This window comes from Helianthus annuus, chromosome 3 (genome assembly GCF_002127325.2).
Source record: "Helianthus annuus cultivar XRQ/B chromosome 3, HanXRQr2.0-SUNRISE, whole genome shotgun sequence".
Lineage (NCBI taxonomy): Eukaryota > Viridiplantae > Streptophyta > Magnoliopsida > Asterales > Asteraceae > Helianthus > Helianthus annuus.
The window spans coordinates 110,732,247-110,748,270 of record NC_035435.2 but is presented as its reverse complement, the minus strand read 5'-3'; the positions used below and the strand labels follow the sequence as shown (position 1 = coordinate 110,748,270).

Below are 16,024 nucleotides of genomic sequence, written 5' to 3'. Positions count from 1 at the left end.
GGGGCAGCAGACTTTATGAATTGGGTGGGCTCGCAAAATCACAGAAGCTCTTCATTAATATCATCATATCATCGATTTTTGGGGAGGCAGCCGGGAGATGACCTTTGGAGCTTTCAACTTCATCGAAGAACATCACTCATCATCATTAATCATTCCGCACGGACCGAGTCGATCATGCTTTCAATCTCTTACCAAGCTTTTGAAGGTTGTTTGAGCATCATGAGCGGCTAGTCGTGCCGTGACCGTCTCCGGGACTAGGGTTTATGTGTGAAACATTGGTTTGCGTACGGTTACGACTTTTTGGATTAGAAACTGATTAATCATTCGGTTAGTCGTTTTTATTGTTCTTGTTTAGATTAAACAATATTTGATTATCGTAATCGTTTCAGTTCATCAATTATTTGGTTTTTTTCATCAACAACCGGGATTAAATTCTAGGATGTCATTGTTTTAAACCTTTAATCATTGAACCGGTTAATGTTTATGAAATCTAAAATTGGTAATTGATTGGATTACTATTCATTTGCATCAATCTTTCGGTTTCGATCGTGGATCATTGCAATCAAATATATTGTCCGTTAATTATTTATCAAAACAAGTTTACAAATCATGTCTATGTGATTTCCAACTGGTAGTAACTAAGTAAACTGATTTTATACATAACCTGAAAACCCGGAGATTGGTCATTTCTCTCATTACTGTTTACAAACACAATTTCACATTCGTTTTCACAATTATTCACAAATCTGCCAAAAAGCAATTAGTTTAGAATTAGATGATAATTAAAGCAACGAACTTTTACACTTTCCACTGATTCCCCGTGGATTCGACACCCTACTTGCCCTTTACTAGTAAAAGGTGAATAGGACACTCTAATTATATTTTTGACCGACCTTACGACATCGATCAAAATGGCGCCGCTGCCGGGGAATCGGTGCGCTTAGTTTAGTTTGTTGTTTTTCGTAAAAATTCAAAAAACCTAAAAATTAAAAAAAAAATTAAAAAAAAACCCAAAAATATTTCCTTTTGTTTGTTTCTCTTGTTTCGTTCCATATTACGCTTGGTTTCTTGTTTGTCTGTGTGCAGGTGATCCTTGTGTTGCATGCATACCAGGTTTTCAAAGAAATCGTCACCGCTTTTGTTTGATTCAGAGATAGAAAAGACTGCTCGACAGAATCGCGTTCTTCTACGTTCCGCAGTGAAAGCTAAAGCTCAGTCGTCAACGGTTGCTCAAGACCTTGAACAAGCAGCTAACGAGATGGCTGACCAAGAGCCACAAAACCAAGCTCCACAAAACGAACCAATCCCGCCCATTCCAGATCCACCAATCCCTCAAAACCAAAACCAGCCCAATAACCAAAACCAGAATCAACCACCACCACAACCATTTCCACAATTCAACCCAGGCCCACAAAACCAACCAGGAAATCTGAATCTCCGACATGGGGAAATTATTCGTCTCAACCAACCACAGCATCAACACGGGTATGATGAAGGTTTTCAACACAGAGAAGGGAGTGTGCATACTTGGGAATCTGGTTGGGAAGAAGATGATTATCAGAATCAGTATGATGGGAGGTACGCGGATTACAGATACGATGAGGGGTACAATGTGAATCAAGGACACCCAGTACAACAACAAGTCAACCAAAGAAATCACATCCAGCGGCCAATTCCACAAAATCAAGTTCATAATGGAGTTCCGCAGTTTAATGCGGGAAATCAAAGAGCTAATAATCGGTTTAGGGGCGAGCAGATACAACTTATGGATGGTGTCCCACAAGTCGTTCAAGGGGCACCCATTCAAGGCGTTGAAGGTCACTGTCGACCAGTTGTAGTGCCTAACTCGTCGGCTATAGTCACACCGGTTGGAAACAATAACAGACCTTTCGAGGTGAGGCCTCAATACTTAGGCCATTTGCCGGAGTTTTATGGAAAAAGGACCGAAGAACCATACTTGCACATTGCAAGTTTTGATTCAATGTGCCAAACAATTGGGGTTTCGGGGTTTACAAAGGATGAAGTAAAGTTAATGTTGTTTCAATTTACCCTGAAAGACAAAGCACGCCAATGGTTCGCCACATTACCTCCAGGTAGTATATACACTTGGCAAGAGATGCAGTTGGTGTTTTTGGAGGAATACTACACTATGAATAGAACCAGTGAAGCTCGAGATGCAATCAGAGCATTCCAGCAACATTCAGGGGAACCGTTCCATGAAGCATTCACAAGGTTTAAGGAGTTGCTTAGGAAATGCCCACATCATGAAATTCAGACATGGGAATTAATTAAGGTGTTTTATGACGGGCTACTTCCTGATGATGTAAGAGATCTTATAGCCATCAGTAATGGTACGTTTCTCACCAATACAGAAGCTGCAGATTGGGCATATTTGGAGAGACAGAGTGCTACTTCTAAGAGACAGGCACAATCTGGCAGGAGAGCGAGATCAGCATCGGCGAGATCAGTTGATTATGAAGCTGAAGAACGGGTTGAGAAATTGAAACAACAGAATTTGCTATTAGAGCGACAGGTAGCTCAGATGAAGTTGGGAAAGGGAGCTGAAGTTAGGGCAGCTAATGCATTTGCAGTGTGTACGGATTGTGGTGAGTTAGGACACCAGGTGGGAGAGTGTCTCGCAAGGATGGTTCCGAATGAAGAAGTGAACCAAGTATTCGGTGAACGAAAGCAGTATGATATGAAATCGAATACATATCATCCAGGTTTGCGAAACCACCCCAATTTTAGTTACGGTAATTCTGCTAATCAAATGAACCCTAATTTTCAGGTACCCATGCAAGGAGGCCAGCAGTATCAGAGTCGTCAAGGTAACTACTCGCAAGGTAATTACCAAACTCAGGGCCAATATAATCAGGTTAATCAGCAGGGGAACTCCTCAAGTGCTAGTGGTGGAACAAGTGATGACAAGTTGGATGCTATTATGAAGTTTATGAAGGACATCCAAAAGGATAATGAAGTTCGAGACAAAACTTCAGAAGCAATGCAGAAACAGTTGGGGCAGCTAGCAGAAGATCTAGCTCAGCTGAGAAGAGATCCAGGTAAGTTGCCAAGCACTACCACAGTTAATCCAGCACATCAGTCATCTAGCTTGAAAAATGGAAGAAATGTGCACATCAACGCGGTAAGTATTCTTCCAACTTCTGAATTTGGTAGTGTCACAATTACTCCACCATCACAATTAGTTGAGGAGGTGTTGGAGGATGTTGGTAATAGATCGGACTCTCAACATGATCGGGACCCACCAAGGGATGAAAGGTGGGAAAGCTTTAAACAAGCTAAAATTAATCTGCCTCTACTCGATGCGATTAAAGAGAGTCCAGATCATGTTGAATGTTTGAAGGAGTTAAGTACCCAAAAACGACTTCACAAGTTTCCTAAAAAACTTGATTTGACTGCAAATGTGAATGCCGTTTTGTTGGGTACCCTTCCCCCAAAACTCCAAGATCCAGGAGCACCCATTATTGCAGTACAAGTGGGTAAATTTAAAATAGACAGGGCACTATTGGATCTTGGAGCGTGTGTTAGTATTCTACCAGGGAGTCTTTATGACCAATATGATGTTGGTCCGCTACAAAAAGTCAACACCACCGTGGTATTGGCTGATCAGACTCCCATGTGTCCGAGGGGGATTGTAAGAGATGTAATTGTGAAGGTAGAAGATTGTTACTACCCAGTTGACTTCTTAGTGCTGGACTGTGCCACAAGTTCAAAGAACACACACTCTCCAGTCATTCTGGGTAGACCGTTCTTAGCGACTGCTCATGCAATTATAAACTGCGTTGAAGGAACGGTAAGTATGAAGTTTGGTGACCGCGAATTGCGGTTAAGTGTGTTTTCAAATACTACTAATCCTTCCATTTCAGGTGAACACTCAAAAACTGAAAGTGGTGAAGAAAATGTATTTCCTGCAAAGGAGATTCATACCAAACATGAGTGTTTTATGGTTGACAGGTTTGAAGTGGCAGGAAGCAAAGCGGTAAGGAAAAAGGAAAGCGTGGCGCATGAGGAGTTTAAAACGGACAAAGGGAAGCCACGAGGGAAGAAGAAGAAAAAGAAACCGCCTGAGTGCGATAATGCAAAACGAAGGTTAAAGTTATTCGGTCCAATGTGGAATACAGTGGATGACTTACTAGAGCATTGGCGGGGTACATACTTAGAGGCCATGAGATGCAAACATCCCACTCGACCACCATGAGAGTATATCAGGTATGGTCTGGCTGAAGACCTGTAAACTTAGCGCTCTCGGGAGGCAGCCCGAGGATGTAGAGTAGTGTATATTTGTTTTGTTTTCGCGTGAGTACTTTTGCAGGTTACTAGGTTATAAATCTCTACGGATGCATTGGTCCAAGTGTGGGGATGTTTGGTGAAGTCCCATTACGTTCTAGTTGCAATTGCGGACGATGCGTGGATTAGAGTTCAGTCAGAACTGTCCATACTCAATCTCCATTTGGACGGGGATGATCCGAACACTAATTATAGAGATTGACCTGAGTACTTGTGGACACGACCGCGAATGAAATGCTATACGGTCGTGGTGGAACATGACGCATGATGATTCTATGTTTTAAACCAGGGGAGTCTGTTCCACTTTTATTATCGCATTTTTATTGCATTTTTTATTCGTGTTCTTGGTGATGTTAAACTTTATGTGCTAGGGAATGTGTTTTTGCTAATTGTGTTAGGATTGGTCGCTCATGAGGTTTAGTTGGTATTCCCGGGTTTTGTTTTTAAAACACTATACATTGGGGACAATGTCGCTCAAGTGTGGGGATATGGAAACCCGGGAAGGGAAAGGCTTGGGACAGAGTTTGAAAGAGGTTGAAAGTGATTGAAAACGATGAAAACTGAAAAAAAAATTGAAAATTTTGAAAATTTTAAAGAATTTCATCGCCTTAAGTGAACTAAATGGATACCAAAACCGAATGTTTCGATCACTAATGAGTCCCTTGCCGGTACTAAACTAACGTAGTCCCTTGTCATAGTCGTTCCTTTAAGTTTCATGAGAGTAGGTCCGACAGGTGTTTTAGGAAAAAGAATTGAAAAGAGATGTCTATTTAGGGGTAACATGCTTTAGATTGCATATGCTACGTGTCGACAGCCTTTTTACCTTTCTTCGGTGAGAATTTTGAGCCTGTAGAATGATAGAGTGATTTATATTATGACTTCATTTGTTGAGAGCAGGCCGCGTGTTATTCTGTGTTAGAACTTGTATGATTTGATACATGCTGAGATTGTGACTTGATATGTGCACGTAAATGATAAAGGCATTAGGATATCCCTTACACCCGTTATGTTTGTTTTGTGTTTACCTAGTTATCACCCTTAGTAGCCCGGTTGAGCCTATTTACCTTTCATTTGTTCACCTAATGTGCATTGTTGATACCGACCGTGAACAACAGATTATGAAAAAAAAAAGAGAAAACAAAGAAAGAAAAAAAATAGAAAAAGAAAAAAAAAACAAAAATAGAAGTTTTGTGAATATCGTTTATGTTCTTGGGTAGAAACCAACCCAAAAGTATGTTATGATTTGCAAATAAGTTGTCACGGTTTGGTCGTTTGTTTGTTCGCCACATAAAAATCTATAAATAAAAAGCCAAAAATTTCTTACCTTTAGCCTAAGCCCAAAACCGAAAGTCCTTTTGATATGTGCCGTGTTATATGATACAGTGGAGGTGTGATTGTTATACAAGCTTATGATTACAGAATTTCATGTATGGTTTTGAGTGTTGCACATACTAGCACATTACATGCTAGTTCAGTTTTTTAGACCGAGAGGAGAGTTTATTGTGAGGGGCGTGTAGCATGTGAATAATCCTAAGCATGTTAGTTCTGAATAGACAAGTCTTAAGTTTAAAAAAAAAATTGCACCAATTGCTTGTCGGACTGTCAATCTCGATTGTGTCAGTCTATGGATCGGGTATGACTTGGGACTTAAACTGTTGCATTGGTATAGGGGTTTAGAGGTGTTGTCACGATGGTGAGTAATTCCGAATTGGTTTGCTTGAGGACAATCAAAGGTAAGTGTGGGGATGTGATGGAGAGGGTGAAACCCGAGTGTTAAAGTGTTTAAATTACATGTCTTATTGTGTTTTAAGTGGTTATGCGTTGCGAATGTGATATCTACGAGTTTTTACGGTGTTACAGGTTAATCGCGTAAATCGGTGAAGTTTAGAACGCTTGGTGATGGAATGGAATTTGCGGCGGCATAGTTGTTGGAGTGCACATGGATATGATTAATTCTCATCACAACCTTAACCATATTCACACATGAAGCTAACATAATCATCATCATAATCAACATTGCAGATTTTTGAATGGAATATTATATACACATGTGCATATGGAGACAAAAGACCCTTACTCACAAAAGGAAAAAAAAGGGGCTTCTTGACAACATCACGTGGAGTTGTTTTGTGAAAAGGTTAAAAGGGTTTTAAACCCTAAAGTCAAAGAAATCCCATCACATCATCCATCATTATAAAGATAGATGGCAGACATTGGGAGATGAGATTTTTGACATACAAAACTTTGTTGAGTGCATTTAATATATCAACACACACATGCAGACATTTGGTTTGAGGAGCACAAAAATTCACAGCAAGGATTACATGCTTCTGGCCGGCTGAGTGAGTACACACACGTGGAACATTATCATGAGTATATTAGGGGCATGCACAAACAAAAGAAACATTAACATGCACGTGTCGGTTACGGAATTCCAACACAACTTACGGTTCATTGCATGGTCCAAGATCTATTTCACAGCAACATTGATTTGAGGCTTACGTTATGGCAAATGGGGCTTACGGCATGTATGGATGGCTACACAAAACAAACAGTAAGATCCACATGGGGTTTACGAAATGGACATGCAACTTACGGCGAGAGAACAAGGGTGCACGTGATGATTGAGTTTAGTGGAGTTAATGTTTTAAAAACCTTATGAACTTCATGGGCTTCATGATTGGAAAGTTTGGCAGCCACGTTAATCACCTTTTGGGCTTTCAAAAATACAGGCCATCATTATGGATCGAGAGGGGCAGCAGACTTTATGAATTGGGTGGGCTCGCAAAATCACAGAAGCTCTTCATTAATATCATCATATCATCGATTTTTGGGGAGGCAGCCGGGAGATGACCTTTGGAGCTTTCAACTTCATCGAAGAACATCACTCATCATCATTAATCATTCCGCACGGACCGAGTCGATCATGCTTTCAATCTCTTACCAAGCTTTTGAAGGTTGTTTGAGCATCATGAGCGGCTAGTCGTGCCGTGACCGTCTCCGGGACTAGGGTTTATGTGTGAAACATTGGTTTGCGTACGGTTACGACTTTTTGGATTAGAAACTGATTAATCATTCGGTTAGTCGTTTTTATTGTTCTTGTTTAGATTAAACAATATTTGATTATCGTAATCGTTTCAGTTCATCAATTATTTGGTTTTTTTCATCAACAACCGGGATTAAATTCTAGGATGTCATTGTTTTAAACCTTTAATCATTGAACCGGTTAATGTTTATGAAATCTAAAATTGGTAATTGATTGGATTACTATTCATTTGCATCAATCTTTCGGTTTCGATCGTGGATCATTGCAATCAAATATATTGTCCGTTAATTATTTATCAAAACAAGTTTACAAATCATGTCTATGTGATTTCCAACTGGTAGTAACTAAGTAAACTGATTTTATACATAACCTGAAAACCCGGAGATTGGTCATTTCTCTCATTACTGTTTACAAACACAATTTCACATTCGTTTTCACAATTATTCACAAATCTGCCAAAAAGCAATTAGTTTAGAATTAGATGATAATTAAAGCAACGAACTTTTACACTTTCCACTGATTCCCCGTGGATTCGACACCCTACTTGCCCTTTACTAGTAAAAGGTGAATAGGACACTCTAATTATATTTTTGACCGACCTTACGACATCGATCAACGGTGCACAATGCGGTGGAAAATGAGGGTGGCGACCTTGCGGAAGACGACATCATACAAGTTGCCCTCATCAACTACAGGCACGCCTACAACCGTCACTTCAAACACGTTTCGGCGTGACATATAATTAGATTTTTTGTTTAATTAAACTTAAATATATTTCATTCCAAACACCAGGGCAAATTACCTAAGGATAGCAGGTAGACGAGCAACAAACTGCGCCGTCATCCCCTTCTGAATAGAAAATCCTAATCTACTAAAAACAAAGTCTCACCCCTGAGGGGTCGAAAAGTTGTTGTAGACCACATGCTGAACTCTAGCCAAGAACCGAACCGCCTCCGGCGCAAAGGAGTCGAACGTGTCAAACGCCAGGGGACAAAGACATGCTGATTATCCTCATAAGCTTTCACATGTTTAGGTTTAATTTTAATTTTGTAATGTTTTTTTTTAATTTTATTTCGTGTGTTTTTTTTAGTTTCCTTTTTCTAAATTATGTAATGGTTTTATTTTTTAAATTATGTAATGTTTTCTATTAATGTTTGTTTAGTTAGTATTAATGTTTTTTTTGTTTTAATAGATTACTAGGTTAGAACCCCGTGTATTACACGGGCTGAATAAATATAATTTTATATACTAAGTAATAAAAAAGTTACATCTTTAAAAACCCGTACATTGCAAGATTGAATAACCACGTGTATTAGATGACTTAAATACGAATAATGCAATCAACTAACACACACAATTATCAATATATGTTTTTAGAAAAAAAATGTACTTTGATGTAACATTTTACTTTGTTTTTTATTTATTATTAAGTTAAATTAGATGCTTGTGTATTACATAAGTTATAACATTTTACTTTATTTATTTTTTTATTAATAGGTTAGAAACTTGTGTGTTATACGTGATTGAATCAATGTAATATTAAATAGTTATTAATAAGCAAAAAAATAAAAGACAGATTTAAGAAAAAAATATTAAATATATAAGAGACAAGCAAAAAAAAAGAAATAAAATAATTATAGAGCAATAATCATTGAAATTATTATTAATAAATAACCCGTTATATTAATCAATATATTGATTGACAAAACGATCCATTTGTATTAATTATATAGATAGATTATTCAGATGTTTCTTAGCTAAAAGAATATACAAAAGTATGTAGGAATAATATATGTCATGTAAATAAGTGAGGTTGAGAGGGTTAAAAAAAATTACATAGTTAGTCCAAATGTTACAAAATGAAAAGTTAATACCCTAGAAGGTGATTTTAAACTATTAGTACCTAAGTCTGTTATTTTGTGCAAACCACAGGGACTAACTATATAATTAACTCGTTAAAAAAAGTCGATGGATAATACTGAAAATCACATGTATTAATATTTTATTTATATAAGAGTTAATTACATAGTTAGTCCCTGTGGTTTGCACAAAGTATGTAATTAACTCTTTATATAATTTAAAGATAATTTTATGTGAAGTGAATAGATTATTTTTATATATCTTTGAATTTTAGTCTTATCATTTATTAATATCTATATAATGAATATTTTTAATTATAAAAATAAGTATTTATAATTAAATAGGAGATAATGGATATATTTAATTATATAAAAATAGGAGAAAAAGAGGCGGGAAAACAAAAAAATAGATAGTTCCAATGAATGACACGTGTCCACTATTGGTTTACTTTATTATATGTATAGATATATAATTTATAAATATAAAATGATAATAAGAAATTTGTGCTGCGTGTCGAATAACGTCACCTTTTCACGCCCCGTTCTACTCATCCCTTTTTTGTATCACGCCACTTTTCTGACACGTATTGACGTGGCAGTCGCATAACACCCTATTTCCATGCCCCTCCACACTATGGTCTAAAGGTGAAATTTCACATGTAATCAAATGATCGCGTAATAGAGAGCTCGTAATGGGCTGTCAGAGAGAAGCCAACATAACTTACTAAATGGAGACGCATGATATTTCGTACCCTGTTTTGCTACTTATTGTGGTGTGTTTATATTTTATAAACTATAAGGTTTGTGGTGTGTTTATAGACAGCTATAAGGTTTGTGGTGTGTTTATAGACAACTATAAGGCTAAGTGTTATGGTTACATATTTTCTATATACCTATAACCTATTTGACATGTTAGAATAAAACATAACCCAATAAAAAAATTAGTAACATCCAACCTCATGTTCAGATTCTTGATTCTTCAACTCATCTGGTCCTTACTCACCAGGCATATCCAGTCAAGACTGGTTCCAGCCAGTGTGATCAAACTCTGGACTCAAAACCCGGTTGAGTCCTCAAGGTTTTAACCATTTAAACACATCGCATTGAAGGCACCTCCGTCACTGTTTCCCGAGGGCTGTTTTTAAAACATTGTTACCACTGCTATTGTCTTTCGTAAATACGTTATACACATCAACGTTGTCTAAGTGACTTCAAGAAACTAATTTAACATAACAATTTTAAGGTACTCAAAGATTAAGAAGATGGCGAGACAGAAACATATTCATCATCATCATCATCATCGTCATCATCCGTATTAGCAGCAGCACCATGAGTGGCATCCACGGAACTAGAGCTCTCCACTTGATCTCTCGGAACGGTATTTCCTCTCCCCTCTTGAGTTGTGGCAGGCTGATTGCTACCGTTGACCAATTGCTTCACTGATCAAAAGCAGACAGAAAGAAATACATAAGATGTATCAATGAAGAGTTATTAGCTTCTTAATTTGTAGGTAGCAACTTCAACTAAATTACATACAAACAGGTCGATTCGGGTTATCTTTATATTTTCACTGTGACGATATATATTACTAAAAAATGGCTGTGTGTCAAGCACAACTCGAGCCGACCAGTTTTGACCGGTACTAAAAATGACCCGTTACCGGTTTACTCAACCCATCAGACCCTGCTTTTTTCTACACTTTTCATGCTTGGCTTCGTAAAATTTTGCAAACAATATAGCACTTTTGTAACAAATAACTGAATAAGCAAAAGCATGCTATACCTGACGTCAGAATCTTCATCATAACCGTCTTCAAAAATTGAAATTCAGCTTCGTGAGCACTAATGAACTTCCCCTGAAAATGCTTCCTTGTTAGTTGTTAACTTGTGGTCACACGGTAATGAAATATGAAAACGGATATTCGGAAACTATAAAGTAGATCTTTAATCTTTTAAATCTGTTCAATAGAAAATAACCCTTTTCTTTTTAATGATTTAAGTTTCAGCAAGCACAAAGTTCCAAGCCTATATCAAATTAACTTTAGTATCGTTTTGATAACCGCACCAAACAGTTCATTAGGCGACCAAAACAAACAGGAAGAGGATTTACCGCCTCGCTGTAGAACCACCCTGTGATATGATCAAGCCTAGCTTGATGCCTCATAAAGAACGGGCGTAGATGGTTCATGTATAATTGCTTAGCCCCCTGTAGAGAATCACAGCATTTAGCATAAGCTAAGGAATCATAATCCAGCGAGTGTGAAAAAATTAGGTGAAAAGGGGAAACAGAAAAACGTAGAAGTAGAAATGTCACCCCACGTATGAGTAGGTCGACTCGAGTTGGGTTATATCTCTAGCGGGCCAGACCCGTAAAACCAAAAGAAATAAAAAATAGCTTTAAAGAGTTGATTACATTGGTGGTCGGAAGCTGAAGCCAAACAAGAAATGCAAGCTTCATGTGATAGTAAAGTGGTGACCTGAAAAAGATACACAAGGAGATCCTTTGAGATTCAAAAGGTAGATACCAAATTGAGAGCGCGGACAGTTAATCCGAGAAAAATATTTGTGTAACAGATTATACCAGGATATAAATTTGTCTGCAAACACTTCTACAACGCTAAATGATCCATACACTGCAACCAATTAATATCATTATAAGAGAGAGAGAGAGAGAGAGATGTATTACAATCATAAAAAATATTATCAGTATAAATATAAAAGTGTTCATAGCGTTGATTACCTGCCCAGTATAAAAGCCACTTTTGTTGCTCGTTTGGATCTTTCGTCTCTATCGCTTTGAATGTGGAGTAAACAGGTAAAGCTATTCCCACAGAACAGCTGCACAACAATATTACGTGTTAGGGCTGCAAACGAACCAAACGTTCGGCGAACAGTTCGTGAACCGTTTGGCGGGAAGTTTGTTTATGTTCGTTTGTTTATTAAACAAACGAACACGAACAAGAAATTTCGTTCGTTTAGTTAAATGAACAAACATGAACAGAGGTCGTGTTCGTTCGTTTATGTTCGTGAACGTGTTCGTTTGTGTTTGATAGTTCATTAGTGTTTTTAATTTTTGTATTTATTTAAATACTTTAAAATTCCGACAAATTAAATATCTAATAAGTGTTAGTGTATTATATATTCTGTTTGGGAACGATTGTTTGTGTTCGTCTGTTTCTATTTGTGTTCATGAACATTATTTTGTGCTCATTTGTGTTCGTTAACGTTCGTTTTTGTCCGTTGTCTAAAATTAACAAACAAACACAAACGAACACGAACAAGTTCATTTCCTTAACAAACGAACACGGACATAAAATTTCGTTCGATAAGTGTTCGTGAACAGTTCGCGAACACATTTATTTCTTAACAAACAAACACGAACAAGGTCTTGTTCGTGTTCGTTTGCAGCCCTACGTGTTATACTAGAAAAAAAAACTAGCACGTATATTTGAAGTGCCAACATGTCAGATAACAAGTCTAGAGCTACTTATGGAAAGAAGCGTTTTCCTGTTCTATTTACAATTGTGATGAGCAATGATACATCTTATCCAGATGACAAAACAAATACACTGCTGGAGAATGGTCAAACGGCCTCATTTCAAAGCTTACCATGCTGTTCGGATTACAATGTTGGAATCAAGGGGGACAAGAAGCAACTTCAAACCAACCTGCATCAGTGAAACAAATTATAAATCAGCTTAGACGAATGTATAGAACAGAGTAGCTGGTAACATGTCAATAACAATGTGCATCACCATAGTAATGCGAGACTATTGAAGTCTATGGGGTTCCACTCTAAAACCAATTGGTGATAGAGGGAGTAACCCAAGATCTTATTAATACAACCGGAAGGTCTTATTCTTTCGATGTGGGATAGGGCTCCTCCAATACCCTCCCGCACGTGTAACTCGGTCTATCAAGAGGTGTACACGTGGCCTTAACCGGAGCTGACATAGAGCCGTGGCTCTGATACCATATTGAAGTCTATGGGGTTCCACTCTAAAACCAATTGGTGATAGAGGGAGTAACCCAAGATCTTATTAATACAACCGGAAGGTCTTATTCTTTCGATGTGGGATAGGGCTCCTCCAATACCCTCCCGCACGTGTAACTCGGTCTATCAAGAGGTGTACACGTGGCCTTAACCGGAGCTGACATAGAGCCGTGGCTCTGATACCATATTGAAGTCTATGGGGTTCCACTCTAAAACCAATTGGTGATAGAGGGAGTAACCCAAGATCTTATTAATACAACCGGAAGGTCTTATTCTTTCAATGTGGGATAGGGCTCCTCCAATAGAGACAATGCCCGAGTTTGGTAAACTTTGATGATCATTATACTTTATACATCATACTGAGTTGTTGACCCGAACACGTGGAGTGTTGACCATCGTACAGATAATCAAGGCATAAAAGACATAACTTAAAAAGAACTGTAAATTTGAATAAAATAAACTGAAATAATGCATTTTTTTTTTCATTTTAAAAGATGATGGTAACAAGTGCTAAAATCCAGGTTCTCTCTCACAAAACCTTTTTTTATTTAACATATAACTTAGTTTTCATAAAATAATTTGCAATATCAAAAAGGGAGAAAAATAAACTTTTGTGACAGAATCTGGGGTTTCCATCACCGGGTACCATATTTTAAAAAAAGTTACAATATCTATAAATAATGTTTTCAAATCTGGAACACTTAAAAAAAAACTAAAACCCTAAAACCCTTCAACAAGGGTTCAATGGAATGAGTGGTTGCATTTAACCATGCATGTAAATATGTAATCTTCCATATACATGGAAAAAACTCGATTATATAAAAAAAACCCACAAGGATGATCATAATATACAACAAAACCAATTCCACTGATTCAACGATTTCAATCTAATTGCTTTAGTTAATATATAATAATACTTATAATGAGAATTCAACTTTGGGCCTTGGTTTTACAAAAGCAAGAGGCACATTGAGGCAATGAGTTCCGAAGCAGAAGCGCAAAGCACGACGCATAACGTATGCAAGGCGCAAGGTATTTATATAAATTTTTTTATAAATGTCATGAGTTTTATATCATTACGTACCCCAAATTTAGATATAAACAAGCTCTATATATGATTTAATATAAAAATTAATCTATCTGAACGGCCTAAAAAACTGTATGTACAACATCCTCACGTACAAGAGACGCCTCGTGTACCCGCCTCAAGCAGTCAGAAGCGCAAGGGCTTGCGCCTTAGTGCGCCCGTCTCATTTGCACTTTTCAAAACCAAGCTTTGGGCCACACATCGAAGTAGAAAGTTAATAATAGAGCCCCTGGCAAAGGTCTTCTTGTGTTCGAATCTAGCTTCCACTGGTTTTCTACATTTAACCCTAGAAAGCCACGTGGCCGCACAAGCTATGTTTTACCTAGTCTCATTGGTTCATAGTTGTCAACATCGAATAGCGGTAAACAACAACAAGCTACCTATATGCTACGTAGCGACAACAACGAAATAGCGCCCTCTATTTCATGTTTAGCAATAAAGTAGTAGAAAATTTAAGAAATATTTTACATGTATATCTTATCAAAAATAGCTAAAATACACTATCACTAATCATCTAAATACGCTTCTTTTTTTCAATCGGGAAACAAAAAACCCTAACAGGCATTGCTAACCGCCATACGGGCACGCATCGCTACGTAGCACGCTATAGCCGCGAAACTGTGGTCTGTGAGTTACAGGTTCTCACAGTCACCCAAAAAAGTGCACACAATTTACAAGATCATAAGGCCATGAAAGACATACATACAAATTTAACACAAGTTATTGCATAAACTAGTTATCAAAGTACTTAAAACTAATTCCAGAAAGATACCCAAACTCAACATTAAACATCCTCAAGGCAATAAAACACTCAAACCCTAGTATTTATGTATATAAAAGTAATTATTATAATTTAATTCTAGAAGGATAAACTCATAAACCCTAACCTATTGGAGATAAAGGAGTTAAAAGGTTCGATTACCTCAGTGGGCAAATTAGATCCCAGAAACGCCATTAGATCACCTGCGATTGAATTGAAGTTGACTGAAACAACGATCAGAATGATCTAATTATTCGTTACGAAACAGAGAGCAACGTGACGAACAATGATTAATTTTTTAATCATTTTATATCGGTATAAAAAAAATTGGTTCGTAGTGGGTCGAATCAGTCAAAAGTCATGTAAAACAAGTAAACATAAATAGGGTCAGACCAAGCCCAAGTCAAATAAAGCTAGGGCTTTGGCTACCAATTAAATAAGGCCTCAGTTTTTTAAATCATTTGTCAAATGTGGTTGGGCTGGCCTGGGGCAGGAGGGACGAGGTCCAAGACTAGCAGGGATAGGTAATTAAAAACAGCCAAACAATAGGTAAAATAGGGAAAGTTAATCTATACTATCTATTAAGAGAGCTTAGATGATGACATAGAAATGTCTACGTGTCAACTTCTCAGGTATGTCACGTAGTCCTCGCTGATGTCATAATTACGATTTATTTATTGTATATATAAATATTAAAATCTGATTTTTTTAATATATAGAAACTAAATTTTTTAGGAGGCAAATTTGAATTGCATGGGGAGTTGTATGGCCGTTTAATGCACATCAGAGCTAATCAAATCAACTCTCTCTTTCTTCTCAATTCAAAATAACAACCCCATTTCTCTCTTTCTTCTCTCTTCAAACTTGCTTCTCCTCTCTTCTAACTTCTGGCGATTTCTAGGGTTTCTGTTTCTTCTGGATTCAAAAAGCTTCAAGTTGAAGAATGTCATCGGCAAAGAAATCCGATGGTAAAT

At 37.4% G+C, this 16,024-nt stretch overlaps 1 protein-coding gene across 1 annotated transcript; it reads right to left on the bottom strand.

The window, feature by feature from the left end:
- Positions 1-10,310: 10,310 nt before the first annotated feature.
- LOC110872287 (HVA22-like protein k) lies at positions 10,311-15,376 on the bottom strand. The gene is made up of 8 exons (XM_022121059.2): positions 15,213-15,376; positions 12,819-12,877; positions 11,950-12,047; positions 11,791-11,842; positions 11,623-11,686; positions 11,320-11,415; positions 10,993-11,065; positions 10,311-10,649 (listed from the first exon to the last, which is right to left on the bottom strand). Exons 1-8 carry the CDS (start codon positions 15,243-15,245, stop codon positions 10,465-10,467), a joined length of 660 nt encoding a protein of 219 aa, XP_021976751.1. The 5' UTR covers positions 15,246-15,376; the 3' UTR covers positions 10,311-10,464.
- Positions 15,377-16,024: the final 648 nt, after the last annotated feature.